Source organism: Benincasa hispida, chromosome 8, assembly GCF_009727055.1.
Source record: "Benincasa hispida cultivar B227 chromosome 8, ASM972705v1, whole genome shotgun sequence".
Taxonomy (NCBI): domain Eukaryota; kingdom Viridiplantae; phylum Streptophyta; class Magnoliopsida; order Cucurbitales; family Cucurbitaceae; genus Benincasa; species Benincasa hispida.
In genome coordinates, this window is record NC_052356.1 from 41,178,393 (window position 1) to 41,201,647 (window position 23,255).

At 33.2% G+C, this 23,255-nt stretch overlaps 2 protein-coding genes across 2 annotated transcripts; one reads left to right on the forward strand and one right to left on the reverse strand.

Moving 5' to 3' along the window:
• Positions 1 to 7,280: 7,280 nt before the first annotated feature.
• Positions 7,281 to 11,584, forward strand: LOC120082677 (pentatricopeptide repeat-containing protein DOT4, chloroplastic-like). Its single transcript, XM_039037945.1, is given in 4 exon segments — positions 7,281 to 7,476; positions 7,478 to 8,114; positions 8,116 to 9,910; positions 11,450 to 11,584. Coding segments are annotated over 3 exon segments (1,803 nt in total). The 5' UTR covers positions 7,281 to 7,369; the 3' UTR covers positions 9,175 to 9,910; positions 11,450 to 11,584.
• On the reverse strand, positions 10,871 to 18,489 carry LOC120082676. Its single transcript, XM_039037944.1, has 7 exons — positions 17,886 to 18,489; positions 17,113 to 17,342; positions 15,522 to 16,206; positions 13,827 to 14,157; positions 13,066 to 13,160; positions 12,732 to 12,926; positions 10,871 to 11,848 (listed from the first exon to the last, which is right to left on the reverse strand). The coding sequence occupies exons 1-7, from the start codon at positions 18,087 to 18,089 to the stop codon at positions 11,219 to 11,221; spliced, it is 2,370 nt and encodes a 789-aa protein (XP_038893872.1). The 5' UTR covers positions 18,090 to 18,489; the 3' UTR covers positions 10,871 to 11,218.
• Between the last annotated feature and the right edge of the window lie 4,766 nt (positions 18,490 to 23,255).

Consider the following 23,255-nt stretch of genomic DNA (forward strand, 5'->3'; position numbering starts at 1 on the left):
GTCTCTGTCATGAACGGTGTTATATAACGAGACGTTAACACTTCGTGGTCAGGTCTTATACAAACTCTTTGTATAGGACGCCCCCGTTCGCATGTCCCCAACACGAATGATCAGGATCAGACCATCTATGACAAGTCATAACACTTGTGACCATTCCACAAAATGAGTCGCATCCGTAGCGTTACCAGGATAAGGTTTCCCTCTTATATCCGTAAACTACAGACCATTTTGGTTATCACTCAAGACATGATCCACTTGTATGTCACCACATACATGCTTAAGTCACATACAAATAACCAGGGATTTTATGTTTATTAGTTTGTGGTAAAGAAAATAAAACAAGCAATTGAGCAAAATACAAGATGTGAAGTAAATATCATATACTATACAACACAAACATTTGTACAAACTGTTTACAAACTACAGGACATGAGACTTTAGGGCATCAACCCCAACACTAGGGTTCTTTCGATATTCCTGGTTTGACATTATGATTTCTGATGTCGTGAGTTTTGCTAAGCTAGTTAATTTCCAAGCATATTTATAAACTTTGTGTTCTGAAAATCTATTCTTGGTTTCTCACTGACTATTAATGTTTTCAAGTATGTTTATACTTAACTAGTCACTCACTGGGCTTCCAGCTCATGTTTTAAAATATTTTCTCTCCTCAGGTAGCGATCGAGTTACTGGAGTCTAGCTTACAGCTGTTAGTCTGCCACATCTCCAAATCCCATATATCTCAGAAATCATTTCGGTTTATATCATATGTTTGTGCCTTTGAAATTATGTATATACTAGTGGCCCTTTTTCCTGTAAATATTTTGTAAATGTTGTTATGTGATGGGCCTGCTTTAATGATTAGAGTTCTGATAGCTATAAGTCTTAACTATGAGTTGATTTCATGTATATATATAACTATTTATCAGGTCTTCCAAGTGCAATGAAACAGGTTACATGATTAGATAGGCAGTATATATCATAAGAGGGTTGTGATTTGTTGTCTTCACATCCACAGGTTAAGAGGGTAATCTGGGAGGGGCTGTGACACATACAATTTATATCCCTTTTGTTGGATTGGATATTATAGAAAAACACACGTGTGCCCTAAGGTCCAATTTTGTTCTCCTTGGTTGTAGGTTGGTTGCATAGCTCAATCACCCAAAAAATTCGAGGAAGTTGTAAGAAGGTGGTTTATTAAAAAGTTTGGTATAGGGAACTTCCCAGTTTAGGACTCTAGAGGGTATTAGGTTGATCAAATAAGTAGCTTTCAGGATGCATTTACCCCAAAATCAAATAGGAAGAGAGGCATGTGTTCTTAAAGCTCCTGCTAAGTCCAGAAGATGCCCGTGTTTTCTCTCAGCAATTCTATTTTAATGTGAAGTATGTGGATTACACCTTTGATGAATTGTTCCATTGTTTCTTGTTAAAATTGTATATTATTGAATAATTTAGAGTAATTCAGAGTACATAATCAACCTTTTACAAGGTGAATAAATAGATATCAATAAACCAATAAAGGAAAATACATAAATGAAAAATACCAAATAGAAAATGATAATAAAAATAAAATAATTAGGAATAAATCCTAATTCCCTTTTAACACCCTCCTTCAAACTCAAGGTGGTAGATTGACGAACAACTTAAATTTGCAAAAATAACTTCTAAAACAAATGAGCAGATCTGGGATGGAAATAGAAACCCACGAAGAACAAAAATACAAAGTAGACTGGAAACAAAAACCCACAAAGAACGAAAACAAAAAATTTTGGGCTAGAAACATAAATCCTCATACCGAGATCTAGAACAAAATCTACAACAACTTCTGGGCTGTAAATAAAAATCCTCATGGAGATCTACAACAAAACCCACAAATGACTCATTTGAGAACAGAATGATCAAAATGAATGAATCAAACCAAAATAGATGCTTTGAACCAAACATTTGAACCAGACTAAAAATTGAGCTTGGTTTGGAACCGAGATGAAGAATTGAACCAAACCAAGAGGACTGAACCAACCAAACCAAATAAGCTAAACTGAACCGGTCTAAATGACATAAATCGATCCATCTGAACCAAATTGAACCGAAGTTAACTAAACCAACTGGACTGAACCAATTTCATTTGAACCACCAACAAACTGAACTAGGAGAGCTTAACTGAACCAGACTAGAAATGAAGCAAACTGGGCTGAGAGAATCGAACCAAAATCGAACCACCAAATCTGGGTTGATTGGACCACCATGAATTAACTGAATTGTATAAGTGCAAAACACTGAATCAAATGTCTGAAAATAAACCAGATTGGGTAAATTGAACCAGACTGGACTAGATTGGATGAACCAAATAAAATCATGAGTGAACCAAACTAATTGAACTGTATCAAACCAATCGACTAAAACTAAATCAGCTTTACTGATCGAACCAAAGAGGATTTTTTGTTGAAACCCTTGAACCACGATGGAATCAATTAGTTCACGATGGACAAACAATAGAGCGGCGTGAAACTGAAGGATTCTGAAGTTCGGATGAAACCCACGTCAAGCGACGCGAACCTGAGGTGGATGAGTGGGTCTGCTGCCAGATCTGTAGCAGAGGCTATTGGCGGGCAGTGGCTGGCACACGAATCTGGGTGGAGCAGAGCTGCAACAAGAAGAATTTGCAATGTGGAAGATACCCATAACAGATACAATATGATACACAAACACAGATGCATGGCAGAGGATGACGACGAAAGATACATACGACAGAAGCACGCACGGGGTAGCAAAGATGGTTGATGATTCCAATGGATTTAGGGCAAAGATGTATCAACGAGCACATAGGGACATATCTAAGTGTGCAAGAGACCTGGTCAATGGTAACAAAGAGCCCATGATCAATGTTGGCCAACATATGAGTGGTGGATCTAACGAATAGAGGCATGACAAAAAACCCTAATAGTATAAAGAAAAAACAAGTTAAAAACCCTTGTGGTAACATGCGACAATCTATCGACAGAGGCAGAGATCATATAAGGCTTTAACATAATTCTCGATATCATGTTAAATTTATATATTATTGAATAATTCAAAGTACATAATCAACCTTCTATAATATGAATAAATAGACATAAATAAACCAATGAAGGAAAACATAAATAGAAAATACCAAAAGTAAAATAATAAAGGAAACTAAAATAATTAGGAATAAACTTTAATTTCCTTTTAACATTTCTCAAGAGAGAATTCATTTCATGGTTCACGAACTCAGTCGCATTATCACTTCTAAGCACTTTTATTTATCTGTTAAGTTGAGTATTGACGAGAGCAAAGAATTCTTTGAGAGTTTTGTGGAAGCTTTTTCATGGAGCAAATAAGTCCATGTACACCTAGTGAGGTCATCAATAATTGTGAGGAAGTAATGAGTCCCTGAGTAGGATTTAACTTTGTAAGAACCCCATAAATTAGTGTATATTAGGTCAAAAGGTTTCTCAGCTTTTGTAATTCTTTCTGAAAAAATTAATCTACACTACTTAGACATAGGACAAACATTACAAACATAATTCTTAGGAGTTTGAATGTTTAATTCCTTAATATGAGTAAGATGATTAAAAGAACGTTGTATCATTCTAGCATGCCATAACAAAGCATCACTCACACCACATTCAAAGTTTCTAACATTTTTAGAAAACAGAGTTCGAAACTATCTGTCCATAATCATGTTATTTTTTCCCTAGTAACTCCAAAACTGTTTCATCAATCTTGTATAAGCCTTCATCAAGTCTCCCAATAGATATGAACCTATTCTACTGATCTTGAAATAGGAATTGAGAGGGTAAAAGATTACTCTCATGTTACTATCCTTAGTCATATTACTAACATATATCAAGTTGTACCTAAACGTAGGTATGAACAATACTTGCTTCAAAACAAGATTATCATGCAATTGTACCGATCCTATGTAACATAGACAGAGGTATTGTTGAGTAGGTAAATAAGACTTGCTTTCTTTTAAGAGTTTGAGGTTTCATCAGGGTTTCGTCATATGATTACTTGCTCCAGTATCAACAATCCATTCATTATCAAGAAAGGATTAACACTTGAAAAACTGGCAAATATAGTGTGAGCAAAGTTGGTACATATGCTCCCTTTTCCTTTCATCAGCTTTTGTATTTCTTGTTGCAAGATGTTCATCATCCTTACAAGGCTTTCAAGACTAAGATTACTTGTGGTGGATAGGTTAGTTTGCATTTGGTGTATTTTTTCAATTTTTTTGGTTTTAGCTATGATGGGTTAAAAAGTGTTAAGAGAAAGCATAAATGAATGATTTAGCATAAATGAATGATTTTAGAGCAGGCTGGATTTTATACCATGAAGAACATTAGATTAGGGTTTCAATCAAATCATATTTTCATGATTGATTATATTGAAAATTACAAAGGATGGTTCCTTATAAAACAACAATAAGAAACCTAAAAAAATAAAAAAAAAAATAAATTGTTATTCCAAATATAAGGAAAGAATTAGGAGTATTCAAAAAATCTAATGACCCATAAAAATCGATCAATTCAACTTCAACCCGTGTGGTTTAGGTTGGGTTATCAACTCATTTGGGTTGAGTTGAGTTTAAATAAATGAAAATCTTGTGGGTTGGGTTGATTCATGAGTTCACCTAAAATAATCTAAACCAACTCGAATCAACTAAAACTTGTTATTAACTTATATATATAACTTATGATACAATTATATATACGCATATTTATTTAAGTTTTTTTGGATAATTTTTCTTCAATAACTCTTAAAAATAGTTTTTTTAGCACTTTGAAGAAAAAAATTATCATATAAATTGAAATTATGTTTAAATTTTAGTTCGATATCTGAAAATAATTAAATCAAAATTTTTTTTATTAACATCTTACTTCTTTTTAGAACATAAATTTAAATAAATAACTCGATTAATCCGAACCAACCCAACCCAAATGTTTGATGGTTGGGTTGGGTTGGATTTATTTATTAATAAGGGTTATTTTGATGGAAGAAATTAACAAACCAAATAATTGAATTAGGTCTAAAAAGCCGTTCAACTCAACCAAACTCACGACCTAATAAATTTTCATAAATCTTTTTGTGACCATGGACATGATTAAAGAGGTTGAGATGGGTATAGGACCATGGACAATAGGACAAATATGATAGTGACAACACAACCATATTTTTTTATTGTTTTTTTAAGAAAAATAATCTAACCTTAGACTTTCAAAAGATTTAAATAGGTCCATTCATAGACCATTTTTCACCTACTTCTTCTTGAGAAATTGAAGTTGAAAATCTTAAAAATTTCAAGGTAAAAATTAATACAACATTTACAACTGAGAAGTAAAAATTGTTTTTTTTTTCTTACATAAAATTTTAACAACCTCCTGTTCATTGGAAAATTTCACAAAATGATTCAAAATCCAAAAAATTTTCTACCAATGACCTTTTTCTAAAAAAATTTCTACCACGGACCTTTTCCCTATGCAAAATATCAAAATTATCCCTAATTTTTAAAAAGATGAAACCGCCAAATTTTTCTTCTTCCTTCTACGATTTCCCCAGCCCTTCATTCAATGTGCATTCAATACACCACCAACATTCCACCAAAACATTTATTTCCAACTAATATTCGGAAGAGAATGAAATGTCTCTCTCATTATTCACTTTCTATCGTCGAACGTCTCTCTCATCTCGTAGCTTTCTCTCAGATTTCCTCAGCCCTTTGGATTCTCTGGTAGCTTTCTCTCATAGCTTTCATCGTCGGATTTTGTCCATATTTCTTCTTCCTTCAACGGTTTCTTTAGCCCTTCATTCAATGTACGATTTCTTCTCTCATATCACTTTCATAATAAGTGTCGTTTAGTAAATTATAAACGATCGTGTAGTAATTTATACATGATCGTTTAGTAAATTATAAATGACTGTTTGGTAATATATGCAATAATTAGTAATTATACACCATCGTTTAGTAAATTAGAACGACGTGTAGTAAAATATAAATGACTATTTAGTAATTACCATGCGATCGTTTAGTAAATTATAAACGATCGTTTAGTAATTATCGTTTAGTAAATTACTATCGATCGTTTAGAAAATTACAGTGCGATCGTTTAGTAAATTACTATACAATCGTGTAGTAATGTATACACGATCGCTTAGTAATTTATACATGACCGCTTAGTAATTTATACACGTCAAATCGTCAGGATACCTTCAATTAGAGAGGAGCCACGACAAATACACAGGTGTACACGATGTGGTCAGACGGGATATAACAAGAAAACGTGCAGATAAACATTGATAACACCTGGCGCTGGCCCATCTAGACTAAACAATATGTAATTTTCGCTTTCGCTTCGATTTTTCTGTACAACACCAATTATTCTGTACAAATTTACACTATACAATATGTAATTTTAGCACCAATTATATTCTGTACAACATCAATTATTCTTTACAAATTTACACTATATAATATGTAATTTTAACACCAATTATATTTTGTACAACACCAATTGTACTGTACAATATGTAATTTTAGCATAAATTTATCTAAACGATCGCTTAGTTAAATGTACAATACCAATTGTATTCTATAAATTTAGCACAAATTTATCTAAACGAAAACTAAACGATCGCGTAACAGTTAGCTAAACGATCGCTTAGTATTATCTAAATGATCGCTTAACAAAACCTAAACGATCGCTTAGTATTAGCCAAATGATCGCTTTATACATTAGTACACCATCGCGTAATAGATATCTAAACGATTGCGTAATAGTTAGCTAAACGATCGCTTAGCTAAGAAAACCTAAGCGGTTGCTTAGTATTAGCCAAATGATCGCTTTATAAATTAGTACATGATCACGTAATGGATATCTAAACGATCGTGTAACAATTAGCTAAACGATCGCTTAGTATTAGCTAAACGATCGCTTAGTATTATCCAAATGATCGCTTAGTATTAGCCAAACGATCGCATAATTGATATCTAAAAGATCGCGGAATAGTGAGCTAAACGATCGTTTAGTATTCTCTAAACGATCGTTTAATAAAAACTATAGTGGATAGCTACACGATCGTTTAATAAAAACTATAGTGGATAGTAAAAGATCACTTAGTACTCTCTCCGATAGCTTAGTAATATCTATCTGATTGCTTAGTAATATCTAAATGCTTAGCGTAGAAACTGGGGTAATTTTGAAATTTTGCATGGAAAAAAGATTAGCGGTAGAAAAGTTTTTAGAAAAGGGTCCTTGGTAGAAAATTTTTTAGATTTGGGGTGAAATATTCCCTGTTCATTGATACAACTGCCTGCATTTCACAATGCATCAGCGGCGAATTTAATAAATAAATGCAGATTCATAGGTTCTCCCCATCTTCCACTTTGATTATTAAGAGGCCTCTTTATCTATGGAATCTGACGATTAGAATCTCTGTCAATGGCGGGTTCTTCACCGAATCTTGAAACCTACTCGTTCATGCGCCACTCTGGAATTCATGGCAACAATTTCACCTTTCCTCTCCTCCTCAAGGCTTGCTCCAATCTTGCTTCGATCGGCGATGGCACAATGCTTCACGCTCACCTCATCCGTGTCCGGTTCGAATCAGACATCTTTGTCCAAACCTCGCTCGTCGACATGTGCTCCAAGTGCTCTGACTTGGCTTCTTCACGCCAAATGTTCGACGAAATGTCTACAAGAAGTGTCATCTCTTGGAATTCTATGATTGCCGCTTATTCTCGTGATTTTGGGGTTAATGAAGCGTTAAAGCTATTCAGAGAGATGTTGGGGGTTGGGTTTGAGGCAAATTCCTCGACGTTTGTAAGCTTATTATCAGGTTTTGCTGACCCAACTCATGGATCTCTCTTTCAGGGTCGTTCGGTACATGGTTGCATAACCAAGTTTCAACTTCTTGATGACACGCCTGTGGCAAATTCTCTTATGCAAATGTATGTAAACTTTGGTCAAATTGATTCTGCTTGCTCTGTTTTTTATACCATTAGCGACAAGACAGTTATTTCTTGGACAATAATGCTTGGTGGTTACTTGAGAGCTGGGGCTGTTGCCAAAGTATTCGAAATCTTTAATCAAATGAGGCAAAAATAATGTTGTATTGGATAAAGTCGTTTTTGTAGACATAATTTCCTCTTGTGTACAACTTGGAAACTTGTTTTTAGCTTCTTCACTTCATTCACTCCTCTTGAAAACTGGGCTCAATAATGAGGATCCTATTGGCTGTTTGCTTATTAGCATGTATTTAAAACGTGGAGACCTCTTGTCTGCTCGAGTAGTATTTGATTTGTTAACTGAAAAAAGCATCTATTCATGGACATCAATGATTAGTGGATATGCCAATGCTGGGTATCCCAGAGAAGCATTACGTTTTTTTACAATGGCAACACAGAATAATGTTAGACCAAATGGAGCAATGCTAGCTACTGCAGTTTCTGCTTGTGCTGATTTAGGATCATTAAACATGTGTAGGGAGATTGAGGCATTTATACCGCTGAACGATTTAGCATCCGATTATCAAGTTTCAACATCGTTGATACATTTGTATTGCAAATGTGGAAGTATTGAGAAGGCCGAAATTTTTTTTAATAGTATGATACACAGAGACTTGGCAGCTTGGAGTTCCATGATGAACGGTTACGCCATGCATTGTATGGGAGAAGAGGCAATAAATCTGTTTCATAAGATGCAAAGATCAGGAATGAAACCAGATGCTTCTGTTTATGCAAGCATTTTATTGGCTTGCAGTCATTCAGGTCTTGTGGAAGATGGACTGAAGCATTTCAAGAACATGCAATTGGATTTTGGAATAGTACCTACCGTGGTACATTATACTTGTTTGGTAGATATTCTAAGCCGAACTGGTCGTCTAGAATTGGCTTTGAACACAATTCAAGAGATGCCTACCCAATTTCAAGCTCAAGCTTGGGCTCCTTTTCTCAGTGCTTGCAGAACTTATTGTGATGTTGGACTTGGAGAAGTTGCAAATAGAAGTATATTATGTTCAAATCCAAGGAACCCAGTAAATCATGTTTTGATGGCTAATTTATATACATCTATGGATAAGTGGAAAGAAGCAGCTATGGTGAGAAGTTTGATTGGTGATAAAGGTTTGTTCAAAGAACCAGGATGCAGCCAGCTTTAAATCAATGGCTCTATCCATATCATAATTTGAGAACGCCATTATTGCTCCATTGATATATACAAGTAAATGAACCAATCTTCGAAAATCTTGTAAACTGATGTGGAAAATGACAAGGGGTGGCTTGCCAATGAAGGGAACAAATAAGTTTGGATGGTGGCGTCTTCGAAAAGCTTCAATATTTATACAAGAGGTCGGCTCTCGCCTCACAAACCATCTTACCATGCAATCAGGTGCTGCTTTGTGGATCATGAAGAACCTGCAAGGCTATCATGCTATTGTTTCAATATTTGAATATAAGATGAATTCTATCATGTTTTGATATTTGAACATAAGTCAGAGTCGGGCATCTTTTAGGGAAAGATGATAGTCAACCACTTTCACCAATTGATTCTAGTTCTTCCTTGTGATAAAGCAGAAGGATTTGATTGCTTGATGAATCAGGAAGCTTAAAGTTACACCTGGCCAATCTGTGTTCATTTTTTGTTGTTGGTAAAAAGGGAGATTGTTCCTTGTACCTCTACAAAGACTGCTTAGAATTTTCAAATATTTAAGAAACAGGGGATTCTCGTATGGTCCTAGTTTCTATGAACTGAAAATTCTTACCTGGGCTTCCTTGCAAGTACGGTTTTCTGTTCATGTGAGGACTTCTTCTGAAACTAATTATAGAAGAAAAGAAGAGGTCTAATAATGCTGGAGACGAAGAAAGGCAAATTTTTCTCATTGAACTTCAAATATGGTACGCGTTCTCTCTAGTTACCCTCCATTGCTTCACATGCAATTTTGAATATTGACTTTTGGCATCTGAATCCCTGTTTTTCTTCCAATATTTATTAGTTTATTTCTCGTCCTCTATGTGTGACAGAGGAAGGATGGATGAGGAGAAAGATTTAGGTAGCCTCAAGTTCCAAACTGGCAACGAATTAGAATCCAATAGAAGTAATGCCTCCCTCACCTTTCATTTAGGAAATGGAAGATACTAATGCTAAAAAATACAAAACACCAAAAGAAGATGAAAAGGCCAAAACAAAAAGTCAATGGTACACTATAGTATTAACAAAGAAACATAAGCTTTAATTTTTTTTTTTTAAAGGCACAATAAAAGCATTCTAGCTCCAATAAATATTTTGAATTGAAAATTATGCAAATTTCTTGGATAGGGAGCATATCATGAAGAAGATTTTAATAGGTTGAATCAAATTTATCTCAAGGCAAGAGGATAGACATCTGAAAGATACGTTAATTTCTTTCCATCAATAGCTCAAAAAGATGGCTCTTATAGTGTTAACCCCAAAGTAGATAAGCCTTTGAATTCAACAGATACCACATAAAAGCTGGAAAACATTTCATTGTAAAGATTTGAAGAACCCCAATTAAGATTGAAGAAGGCAAATAACATAACTTCACTTTCGAGAATATGAACATTCAAAGAAAATGTGGTCGAGGGGAATCTCTTAACCACATTGTGAGGAAATCTTTTTCTGCAAGATTTCATTAAGCATAATTTATATAAGAATATTGGTTTTCCTTGGGCTCTCTGACTTTCAAATAGCTGTAAACAAATCATTGCCCGTAGAAGTTGAAGCCAAGTGACTTGATAAAGATATAACCGAAAATGGTCCTATAGCTAGACCAAATTCAGGAATCCTCACTAGTATTCTTCAAATATTTGAGCAGCAAAAATATATATCTTAAAAAATACAGAAAAAAAATACTTTATGTATTGATAGCTCCAATTATTTGATGTACTTTATGGCTAACAAATGTTCATGATGACTAAGCTGTAATGTATCTATACAGAGAAAAGTGTCAGACCTAACCCATAAAAACAAAAATATCTCATTAAGGATTTCCTATACTCAGGACTGGACCAATACAATTTGAATTGCCTCAGCTCCGCTTGAATCGAACTCTAGTATTGAGAAAGAAAAACAATGATTGCAAAATTTGTACTCCGGTTGCTTCAGTATTGAGTTTGGAAGAAACGAAGAACGGTCATTTGCACTCAGAATCACATTCACATCTTTAACTATTGAGGTTTCATAATTTATGGTCCTCGCATCTTCTCAACAATGTTCCTACTCTTTTCTTCAATATTACGTCTCTTTTCTTCTAGTTTCTCCCCCATCTTCTTCCCTATTTCTAGCATTCTAGCTCTTCTTCCTATTCTCCTTGGCTTTGCTTCATCTTCTTCAGCATTATGATTTTCCTGCCCAGATAAGCTGCTTATCGACCTAGATGGCGATTGATTCTCTTGGGCAAACTCTCTATTTTGCAGGAAAATTTCTACTGCTTTGTCATTCTCTAATAAAGGGACTTCCATTTCATTTTCGTCTGATGTCTTTTCTGTAGCTGGAGCTGGATTGGCAATACTTGATGAAGGCTTTGATACATTTAACAAGTCAATGTGTGGTTGAGAAGATTCAATGTTCTTAGGTCTTTTATGCTCAATACCCTGTTGGTCTGTGGAGGTGGTTTTACTAGCTTCAGATCTATTTTTGGCCTCTACAGGATGGGACCTTTGATTTTCACATGATGTTTTATTATCAGTAGCTCCTTGGTTAAGCCACATAAATGGTGCAACATCCCTTGGAACCCAGTCATCCTTCTCTGCCATCATAAATGGGATGTAAATACTTTCACTGTTGGGGAGCACTAAAGTATCTCTGATCACTGCCTGCATAATTGGTAACAGTGGCAATATCAGCAGGAGTTACAAAGCAATATTTCTTAAATTCATCCTACCTATGCAAAAGAAACGTGCTGTATTGTTCCGTGGTGAAAAGGTTATGAATCCTATGTATCAGAAGCTTCAGATATGTGTTGTAGAAAGGATATCAAACATGCAATGAGTTTCATGTTCATGCAGCATTTTAACTTTTCAGACATGGGGTTACAAACTTGATCAAAAGAATTTAAATAACATTTTAATGTATGTACGATAATTGTGGAAGCGTCAAAGTGATCCTAACTCAACGATAATCGATATGCACTCTTTTTCTTAAGATCGGATGTTCAAATTCTCATGCCTCCTTGTACTTAAAAAATGGAATGTTGTGAATGCTGAGGCCTGATTTTCGATCTGAAAATCATCACTTGTGATTCTTTCTTATCAATTGCTTCCTCTATTTTAATATGAATCAAAACTATCTTGACACAGTTTCTTTTGGCGGTCACCACAAATATCTATCTAAACCAACTCGCTAACATGCCAGCCACTTAATGTTTGTGTGACACCAACTTTTAGAGTCTCAATTACAAGAGAACTTATAAAAGAGAAATTACAATGTCGATAGCTTTTGAGAGGATTATCTCTGCCCCACAATCTACCCATTATGGATTGCTTCTCCAAAATTAAGCCTACCTTCCAACGAACTAACTTCTATTTACAACCAATTCTACCTAACAATTACCACATTGTGCCACAACTGATATCCTAATAGCATTGTCAATATATTCACATCAATACTCTTAACACTAATGGTAGTGATATAACATAAACAAAATATTTATATTTATAAAACAATGAAGCCAACATGTTAGGAAACACATCTCCATACCTTAAGCCGATTGTTCAAAAACTGAGCAACATGTGCACTAGTTATCTTATGGTCCCCAAACGACGAATCCAAGCGCAACTCCAAATAAGGCATCGACGTAAAACTGTACCATAGCTGATCAGAAGGAGGCGGCTTTATATGTAACCGAAGTGTCCCTCGAAGAGATGCAATCTTTATTACCAAAGAGATAGGCACCTATAAATTCAAAAACAAAATGAGAGAAGTATTGAAGGGGCCAATTTCATGCATCCAAGACATCTAACAATGGCTCTTTTAGTTTCAAGATACAGTGATAAACTACTACTTAATTCTCACGCTAAAAAATTCTACAGACCTGAGAAACCTGTTTAGCGATGGAATTCATTAGAGATTTCCACCTGGATCCACTAGAGGCTGAGGACGTAGGGTTCTTACTGTTTCCTGATCCACCTGCAACAGAACATTGTATTGAACTTTGAACTACTTAGTAAAAATATTTGTCTAGCATTTTCGCGGTGGGAATATAATTGAACCTGAATTCAGAATTCTAACTGCATATCTGTGTGACTGTGTACATCATGGCAAACAAAAAACATTAGGCTCCAATTAAACAAAAGCTTAGATCACGAAGCCTTTTGTAAGATAAGAGTCAGCAAACAGAGTAAAGAAGTAAACAGTGCACTAACAGATCATAGGGAAAATTCCCAAATACTTCTACCTCTTATCTAACTTGTACCTTTATCAACTTCACTCATTTGTTTATAACTATATCCATTTCAATACCGCCTCATAGACAGAGTAGAAATTTAGTTATCCTTACCCATTTAATACTTCCAAAGTTCAATAATTCCAAATACAGAATTTAGCTAGCAGATATGTACAGATGTACGAAGACCACTTTTATGACTGAAGTTTCTAAATTTTAGGTCGCATAATCACTTCCAATATTATCATTATATTCATTTAACCTTGAGATAATCTTATGCGATTTAGACTTTGTGCAGGCAATACGGTCAAAGTAAGTAGAAACATAAGCAAAAAGAAATTTAAGTAATTCATGAGGATATCATATAACACAAATATATCATGAAAACCATCTATTGGTTGGTCAGTCACCTTCCTCATTGTGATCTGTTCCTTCAGAGGCACTGAGCTGTTTTCCAAGATAATCTTCTAGAAGTGAAGAGACCTCCCCAACATCACTTGAATCAGATTTTGAGTCTACTGCGCTTTTTTGAAGATCTAATTCATGAACTTCAATTCTAGTTTCGATGTCTAAGGCAAAGCCTCCAGAGTATTCAAAATCAACCTCCAAGGCCCATACCTCATTCAATTCAAAGGGAAGAACCCTAATAATATTAATATTGGGGGGGAGGTTTCCAGGATGAACTTTAGTACAGATCACTTCGCCAATGTAACTTGGAGTCCTCATCTTGGACAACATCCTCTGCCATGAAAAAAAAAAGTATCGTGACCCTTTTCAAATGGCAAGAACTAGAACAGTAACATTGCACTTATTCCAAGAAATGACAGTCCAGAATGATAATATCCTAATCAATCAACCATAAGTGACTTATACAACGTCTACAAGTTTTGCAGTTGACACCATTATTTTTTTTAATAGAATAAAAAATTTTCATTGAGAAAAAATGAAAGAATATAAGGGCATACAAAAAAGCAAGGCCACCAAAACACTCGTTCTAAAGGAAGGAAATCCAACTAAGTAAAATGTTACTAAGAGAATAACTATAGACCATGAAGCACAGATACTTCATGTGAGACCAAGAATCCGTATCAGACACGAATTAGATATTGATACTTCCAGATACTTCCCAGATACATATCTAATACGTGATTTGACATATCTACTTTTATGTTTACCTTTTTCTAAAGACAAAAGATAAGCTAACTCATCTAATCTTTCCCAATCTAAAACTAGGGAACCTATTAAAAAAACTCACTACTCAAGTCCAAAACTAAAAGGAAGAAAAAAAATAAAAGACCAAACTCTAGATTCATCTAATATACATCTTCACATTTGAGTCCATACAAAGTCCACCAAAATATAACCCATTTAAATATCTTCTACAATTCAACGAAGAAGTTCTTCGTTTATCTTCATACTTCTCCTTCTAATCTTCTTCTTCTTCTTTGATCCGTATGAGTCACTTTTCTATTACATTTTATTGACTATTGTACTTCAACATCTTAGATACTGCTTTTTGTATTGAATTGTATTTTAGTGTTTGTATTGTATTTTGTACTATTGTCATTAACTTGTATGCTAAATTTATCTATATCCTAGATTTTTTTAAGAAAAAAAACGTATCTTCAACGTATCAATATCCTAGTTTTTTTAGAAATTGGCATATTGTCGTATCCTATCATATCCGTATCTCGTATCTGTATCAGTTTCTATGCTTCATAGATTACAGAAAAGCTTCAATACCGAAGCCCAAAGCAACACATGAATCCTCACTAAGAACCAAACCTCACAAGGGTTCCTATCCCTACCTCTTAACACTTTATTGTTCCTCTTCCCCCAAATATCCCATAAGACTGCACATACCCCTACAAACCATAAAAATACGTGGGCGAATATATGTGTTCCTCCTTTTCCTAGTTGAGACTTTTACAGTAACAAATAGGTTTGTATTAAGGATTAAATTCCAAATATGCATCAACAATAGAAGAAAATAATGACAGGAGTATTAGAAAGGAAACTGAAAGAGATCATCTAAACGCCTCTGACACTACTTAAATTGATTCAACATGCCAAAAAAAAGGGATCTCTTGGGGAAAGAAATGAACCTGAATTCGATCATGTAAGGATTTCATTAGCCCTTCATTGCTTGTGGCATCAAAAAAGAATCTTGACATCAACAAATTCCAACAAAGCGTTCCTTCATCAGTCCAAAATCTGTCATCAGTATCTGCATCAGAGATAACAGAGGCATGACTTTGGCTAATTGAATGAGTCAAGGTCGATGGTGCTGCCATATCTTCCTCAAAGAAGCTTTTAGTACTCGGTGCCTTTGGAATTCCCCTTCCTAATCCCACAGAAGAAATAAAATCTGGACTTGGATGAAACCTCTCGCTAAACTTTTTTTCTTCACGCAAAGAAGAAGAAGACAGATTTACTTTGTAGTCTGAAGCAGCCTTTGAAGTCTTCTTTGCCAGCTTTTTGAAAAATTGGCGAACCTTTGAAGGAGGAGCGTTATGCTTCATCTCCTTATCTATTGCTTCAGCATGGTACCCTGCAGAGGGCTTCATAAAGGAAGGATACCCAGTACTTAATGAAGAGATATAACTATGGAACTCTTTCTGCAATTTAGCAAACCACTGTAGTCTTTCTTTGTCAACACATGAAGCTAAACGGAGGGCTTTACACCATGATTCCTTCTCCCAGGAAGTCTCAAGAAAAATGAAAATCCTTTTACTTTCATTATAAATTACAGAAGCCCTATTTTCCAATTTTAAAGGGAACCTTTTCACCCTGGAATACCAATAATCAAATTAAAAAGATGGCATCTGAAATTCAGAAGAATAATAAAAGGAAAAGCTTATATTCTCATCATATACTTCAAACTCAAATTCCATAACAATATCAAGTATACCACACCAACACAGCAGAAAAGATTTCCAACATTGAATACAGGTTGAAACTATTAAGGTCCCAAATAAATTCAATCAGATAACAAAACAAAATTCTGCACTTTCCATACATAAAGAATATCAACATTTTAATAGCTATATTGTGTAGGGTCAATTTAGAGGAATGAATAAGCAACAACAAAAAGCAGTGTGAGCAAAGTAAAAATCTAGCATCTAATACAAGAGTATGATGAGAGGACTAGCTTTTCAAAAGCTAGACCCCATAATAGTACACACTACTGATTTTACTTGTATGCATAGCCACGAGCTACTACAGAACATAACAAGGAATTCAAGAAATAGTGCAACTTAATTTCTTCTGGGGGATATAAGCACTTAATAGATCACCTCAAATTCATTTCAAGATTTAACCAGTTCGATTAATTATGAAAAAAAAGTTATTGAAAGAATATTAGCCCGGGTTGAAGCTATCGGAATTGAAATCAGCATCTCAAGGACAAACAATAAGTTAGAATAAAAGAGGCATGTGCATGTAATTTAAAAATTTTGAGCATGAAGATCATCATTATATGCTAAACTTCAGTGCTGTTATGGAAACCCATAGCTTATACTTTAGTGTCCTAATTGAGTGATAAAACTTTGCAAGTTCTCTTCTCTAAATTTCCCAAATACATCTGTGAGTATCATGTGCATATTCAAAGTCCCTCAGAATCAAATTTTTGTATCAGTTCCATTTGATTTAAATCTTAGAAAAATAAGAAAACGAGTGAAATATAAAAGAAGTTACCATTTTCTTGAAGGCAAGTCTGCTGCTGAAACAGCTTCAACTGTGCAGCCATTTAATTGTATTGTTCTCTTCTTACCATCCGGTTCCAATATCTCTAACGTGTGGTCCTTGATTCTTGCATACTTTTTGACTGGAGTTACCTCCAAGAAATCCTTCCTTTTCCTTTGCTCTCTAGGTCCTTGCTCTATGATATCTTCTAGGGCATTTGATTCTAATATCCAAACAGAACCCTGAGGAACAAGGAGCATATTTACAATACCAGCTTAATATTTGATGCAAAGAATCAAATAAGAGGAAACAGTACATCTTGTACTATGGCTACACGAGCAAAACAACTTAAAATACTGCCCTTGATGATATATCTTCCTCTTCAAAATTAATTAAAATTGAACCATTATGGCACAATTGCAGCGGATCAAGACCTGGAAGCAATCTTCTTATACCAGAGTTCAGGCTAACAAGAAAAGCAAACTTATTCCAATAGATCTTCTAATTATAAAGCAACCACAAGGAAAGAAACTTAAATCTTGAAGAGCCCAAGACAGAATGTATGCAAGTAAAATTCAAGAAGCTAAACTCCAAGCACCAAAATCCCGAATTATTAGTCAATTTAGTAACCCAACAACCACTACGAACATATTTATTAGTGGCGCAACTATATAATAGTTCAGTCAATTTTTCGCACGTTTGAATTCCTAAACGAAACAAGAATACAGAACCTGAATTCAGAATTACAAATGCTGATTTCCAAGATTAGAAGCACCATTAAATACCTGTTTGTTCGAAAGAAATTCAAGGGATTGAAGAGGATCTGGCTCAGATTGCTCTAACTTGGCATTGGCTTTAGCTAAATCCTTATGAGACCTCTTGCTCAACTTGTTCAAAATGATGAAGATTCCAAAAGCCTCCGCCGCAATGATTGCCGCAACCCCAAAAACAAAACCAAACACGAACGTCAGAATCAAGAGCGACCCCATTTTCAATTTTTCGAAATTACCAACGAACTCTGAATCATCGAGTCTCAAGAAATTGAGTTCCGGAAAAAGGGGTTGCGATTAAGAACAAAAATCGATGAAAAGATAGAAAAAATGCAGCACAGAAACCCCAAATGGAAAAATATCAGAAGAATCAAAATCCAGTACTGCTTCTGCTTGCTTTCAAGTCTAGTGTCAATATAATTGGAAGTAAAAGTAATCGAAATCAACGGAGTAAGGCTCTTGGGTTCTTGTAACGCATGAACTTCTTCTTTTTCACTACTTACCAGAAGAGCAACAGCTAAAAATATAGAGAAGCACAAAAATTTCTGCAGTTTCATAGACGGTTTAAATGAGAAATTGATCGCAACAATGGCGACAGTTGTTATGGGCCTCAAAACTATTGGATTTTCTTTCTTTCTTTCTTTTTTTCATTTTATAATTATTGAGAAAGGTGGAATTTAAATTTTCTTCCAAATGAAGATATTCAGAGGCATTTGAGGTAAGAAATTGGTTGTTATATTATTGGTTATTATATTTAGATTATAATAGTTTGTATTTGAGGTGTGCATTATTTTAGTTTGGGTTATAATAGTATGTGTTTGAGATATAAACTATTTTAGTTTGAGATATAAATTATTTTAGTTTGAGAAAGAAATAGTAAATATTATAGCAAAAAAAAAATGATGAAGGTAAAATAGTAAAATAAGTAGAGGTTTTGAAATAGTGTTGACGGTAGCAAATTTTGGGATTTTGAAATAATATTTAGTAGCAATAGTTGGTGATTATAGTCTTTAAGATAGTCCTTACCCCAAAAAACTGCTTATAAATTCTTTCCTAACAACTTCGTTTTTCTTTCCTCAATGATATTTCTAAAGTGTTCTCCATCTAATTCTTAATAATAGTTAATTGCCTGTTGATGAACGGAGTTTTTCTACATTCAATGTGGTTTTTAATATCGTTTGGTAACCATTTTGTTTTTGTTTTTTTTTTTTTTTTTTTTTTGTCTTTAAAAATTAAGCCTTTGTACACTATTTCCACAAGCAATTTTTTTCATTTATTATCTACTTATCTTTAATGGTTTAAAAAACTATGTCAAATTTTAAGAACTAAAAAAGTAGCTTTCAAAAAAATTATTTTTGTATCATTGTGAGAAATGTGTATGATATAAACTTAATTTTAAAAAACAAAAATAAAAAAACCAAATGTTGTCAATCGGGTCTTAATTAAATTAATTACAAATTGTGAGCAGTACTTTCTCCCTCGACTCCAGGTTAATCCAATCTTTGCAAATATTGTATTAAAATCTTTTTAATTAATTAAAGTGAGTTCCCTTAATTGATACACACTACATTTATTTATGATTGAAAAAAAAAATGCAACAATTTAGTCTTGGTTCCTAAACTTTCAATTTTGTAACAATTTAGTCTCTAAACTTTACTATGTAACAATTTAGTCCTTGTACTTTAAAATGTGTAACAATTTATTGGTTGTGCTTTAAAATGTGTAACAATTTAGTCCCTATTATAAAAATTATTATTAAGATTTATTGAAATTTCTTACATAAATAAATTGATAAACTAATTAGAGATTCAATATTTTTATAAAATACAAAGTCTATATCATAAAATAATAAAAATTGACATCAAATTTTGATTTTTTTTACGTTAGGGACTAAATTGTTACAAATTTGATAGTATAAGGGCTAAATTGTTACATAATAAAGTTTAGAGACTAAATTGTTACAAAATTGAAAGTTTAGGGACTAAATCGTTACAAATCAAAGTTCATAGACTAAATTATTACTTTGAAAGTTTAGGGACAAAAAATATTTTTTAACAAAAAAAGTTATCTTCAAAATTATTATACTAAAGGAATCAAGGAAAATTACATTTTTCGTCCATGAATCTTTAAGAATAAATTTGTTATTAAAGTAACCTCTTATATTAATTATTATTTTTCTAACTTAAACCATCGTATAATTATTTAAAATAATAATAATAATAAATTATTTGATGATTTTTTTAAACTTATTTTTAAAGTTGAAAGATTAAAAAGTTAAAATTTGAAAATTTATAGACCAAACACAATTATTGTATATATTAGAAACCTATGAACCAAAATTTGGGATTAAAAAGGTAACTTTTCAATAATTAAATTAATTACAAATGGGAGTATTATTTATGATTTGATATTTTAGGTATTGTTTATGATTTGATACTTTATTATTATTTACGGTTTACCTATAAAACCATCCAAAGATGACTTTCTTTTCTTGGACTAGAAGCGAGAGAAAGGGATGGCTTTCTTAAGTAAAATACATCAACGGGATTTAAGAAATTATTTATTTATTCCTATTTTAAAGTCCAATAATATTATATAAAGGATTATTTTCCATTATAAAAAATTGAATCAAAATATTTATACGTAATAATAAAATATACTGTAATAAATCGCGACAGACATCAATAGACTACTATGTCTATCATGACACTTATAGTAGTCTATCGTTACGATTTTCCTATTATGTGTAAATATTTTTAGCAGATTCCAACTATAAAATATTTGGGTTTGATTGGTTTTGATTATTCGGATAATTTTTTTAGAATTTTGTTCCAAAAAGAAATAAAATGTATATATGTAAAACTCTAGTTAATTATTTTCATATATTCAATTAAGAAAAAAAAAAACTCAATTTCAAGTTATATAATGGAACCTTCTTTTCAAAATGCTAAACTATTTTTAAGAGTTGTTGGAGAATAAATTATTAATAAGTTTAGGTTAGTTGAGATTGATTTGAATTATATTAGGTGAACCCATGAATCAACCAAAATCATAAATTTTTCATTTTTTTGAACTCAATCCAACCTAAATCGGATTGGATTGAGTTGGTCAGTTTTTTCAGATTAGTTTTTTAAACACTCCTACTCCTAAATAATTAAATCCAAAATTTTGTAAAAAAAAAAAAATTAATTCAAATTAAATAAATTGATAATAAATTACTTATTAACAATTATCCGGTACAATTAGTTAACGGATAGGATGGCCAGCTTCCTACCAACATTGCTGTACAAAATAATAATAATAACAATAATATATGGTTTTAAAATAAATGATGTTAAATTCAATATTTCATATTGAATTAATTGACGATCTAGTTGGATACAAAATAAAACTAGTTGAAATTTAAAAATAATTTATCAACCACAATATATATGTATATTAAAAAAACGATCGAATAACAAAACTAAAATTTTTAAATCCATCTTCATTTGAGGGGGAGAAGGTAGATTGTAACTTTTATATCAGTTGTCCAATGCCTAATTTATTTATATTCGATGTTGGTAATGGTATGTTACAATTTATATTTGAAACACCTCACAATTTTTATTAGATGCATAGATTCTCATTTTTATTGTCAATTGGTTTGATGATGATTTCATGTTTGTCTAACATGATATTAGAGTCCATGAAATCCAAACGAATATCTAGTTCAAAATTGAAAGCTAACCAAAATATTTTTCTTCAATGAAAACGAAATTAGAAATGAACATAAATTTCAAAAACTAACAATAAAATCATTCCTAAACAAACCTCAATACTCATATTTCTCTTCGTTTTCCTATGTCAGATGTATTTAAATATTAATAATATGTATAGTTAAAGCATGATCTATGTAAGTGGATTAATAATTTATTACATTGAGTTATTTTATTAGATTAGACCCTATTATGTGCTCTGATTAATTAAGGTCGTAAGTTTCTAATTGTATGGACTTAATGAGTAGAAGCTCATTCTTAGTTAATTAGGGTTTAATGGGAATCCTAGTTGAACTGATATTTAAAGAAACCTTAGGGCTATGGTCCCCAATATACCAAAAAAATACGCACTCAGTCTTTCTTGAATCTCATCTAGATAAAGATCTCACTAACGACATTCAGAGTTTTTGGTTGAAGAAAATAATAGTCATTTTAGGGGGTGTTTGGCGCACAAAGTTAAGTTGAGTTGAGTTGAGTTGGTAATTATTATCTGGGAAGTTAGATTATCTGGGGAGATAGATTATCTATGTTTAAGGTATATAGTTGAGTTGAGTTAAGTTGGGGTGTCTATGTTTGATTAATATAAAAACAATACACAAAGAAAGATCCAAATAATCAACTCTTTGACATAAACATCCCATGAAAAATTACAATCCTCTCAAATTTATAAGCATGTTTGAATTTACAATTAGATAAAGAAATAAAACCATTGTGTAAGTCCCCGACTCAAACTAAAGAATAAGCCAAGCTAATACTTGAGTTAAGGAGTTTGAAAGGAGTGTAGGCTAGATTAAGGAAACTAAATTTTGGCTAAGTATTTGAACTACACTTTGAAGGAAACAGTAGTATTTAGAAAATTTTCTAAGTGTTGAGATCATGAAGTTGGACTATAAGAGAAGAAGAAAAGTTTGGTCAAGTATTGGGAGAAAAATGTTGGGATTCAAGAGTTGGAAGCATAGTAGGTTGAAATCAAAATTTTGGCTAAGTATTCAAACCATGCTTTGAACTTAGAGGAGCTTAAGGGGCATGAGTTGGCTTGTAAATAAAGGATGCGTAAAATTGGTTAAGTGTTAGAGGTAAGAGTTGAACGCATAGTCCGATAAAGAAGAGATAATTTAGACTAAGTGTTGGTAGGGAAGGAGTAAGACTTGAAGCATGATAGGACAAGTCCAACTCATATCTTGTATTGAACGCATACCAAGATTAAGGAAACCTACTTGGACGCATAGCTATAAAAGATTAGCTAAGGAACTAAGTATGTAAGGAGTAGGGCTTGACCTTGGATGAGTTCAAATCATCATCATAAAGTTAGAAGCATAGTTGGAGTTGTTGGAAGCCTTGAACGCATGTCTTGGCCAAACAAGGACAAACTTGGACGCATGCTAGGGCAAAAGAGGTTATTTTGAACACATAGTTGAAATGGTTAAGTGTTGGACAACCATGCTTTGAACTATGCACAAACCAAGTGAATAAAAGTAAGGTTGCACGCATAGTAAAGGGGAATTGGACAAATGGTGTGTTCAGGATGAAAATTCGGGTAAGTGTTGGACGGCTTATAGGACACATATACTAGTAAGGGCATATCAGATGCATGAAGTAAGACTTTGAGGGTTATGCGGACTCCATCTTG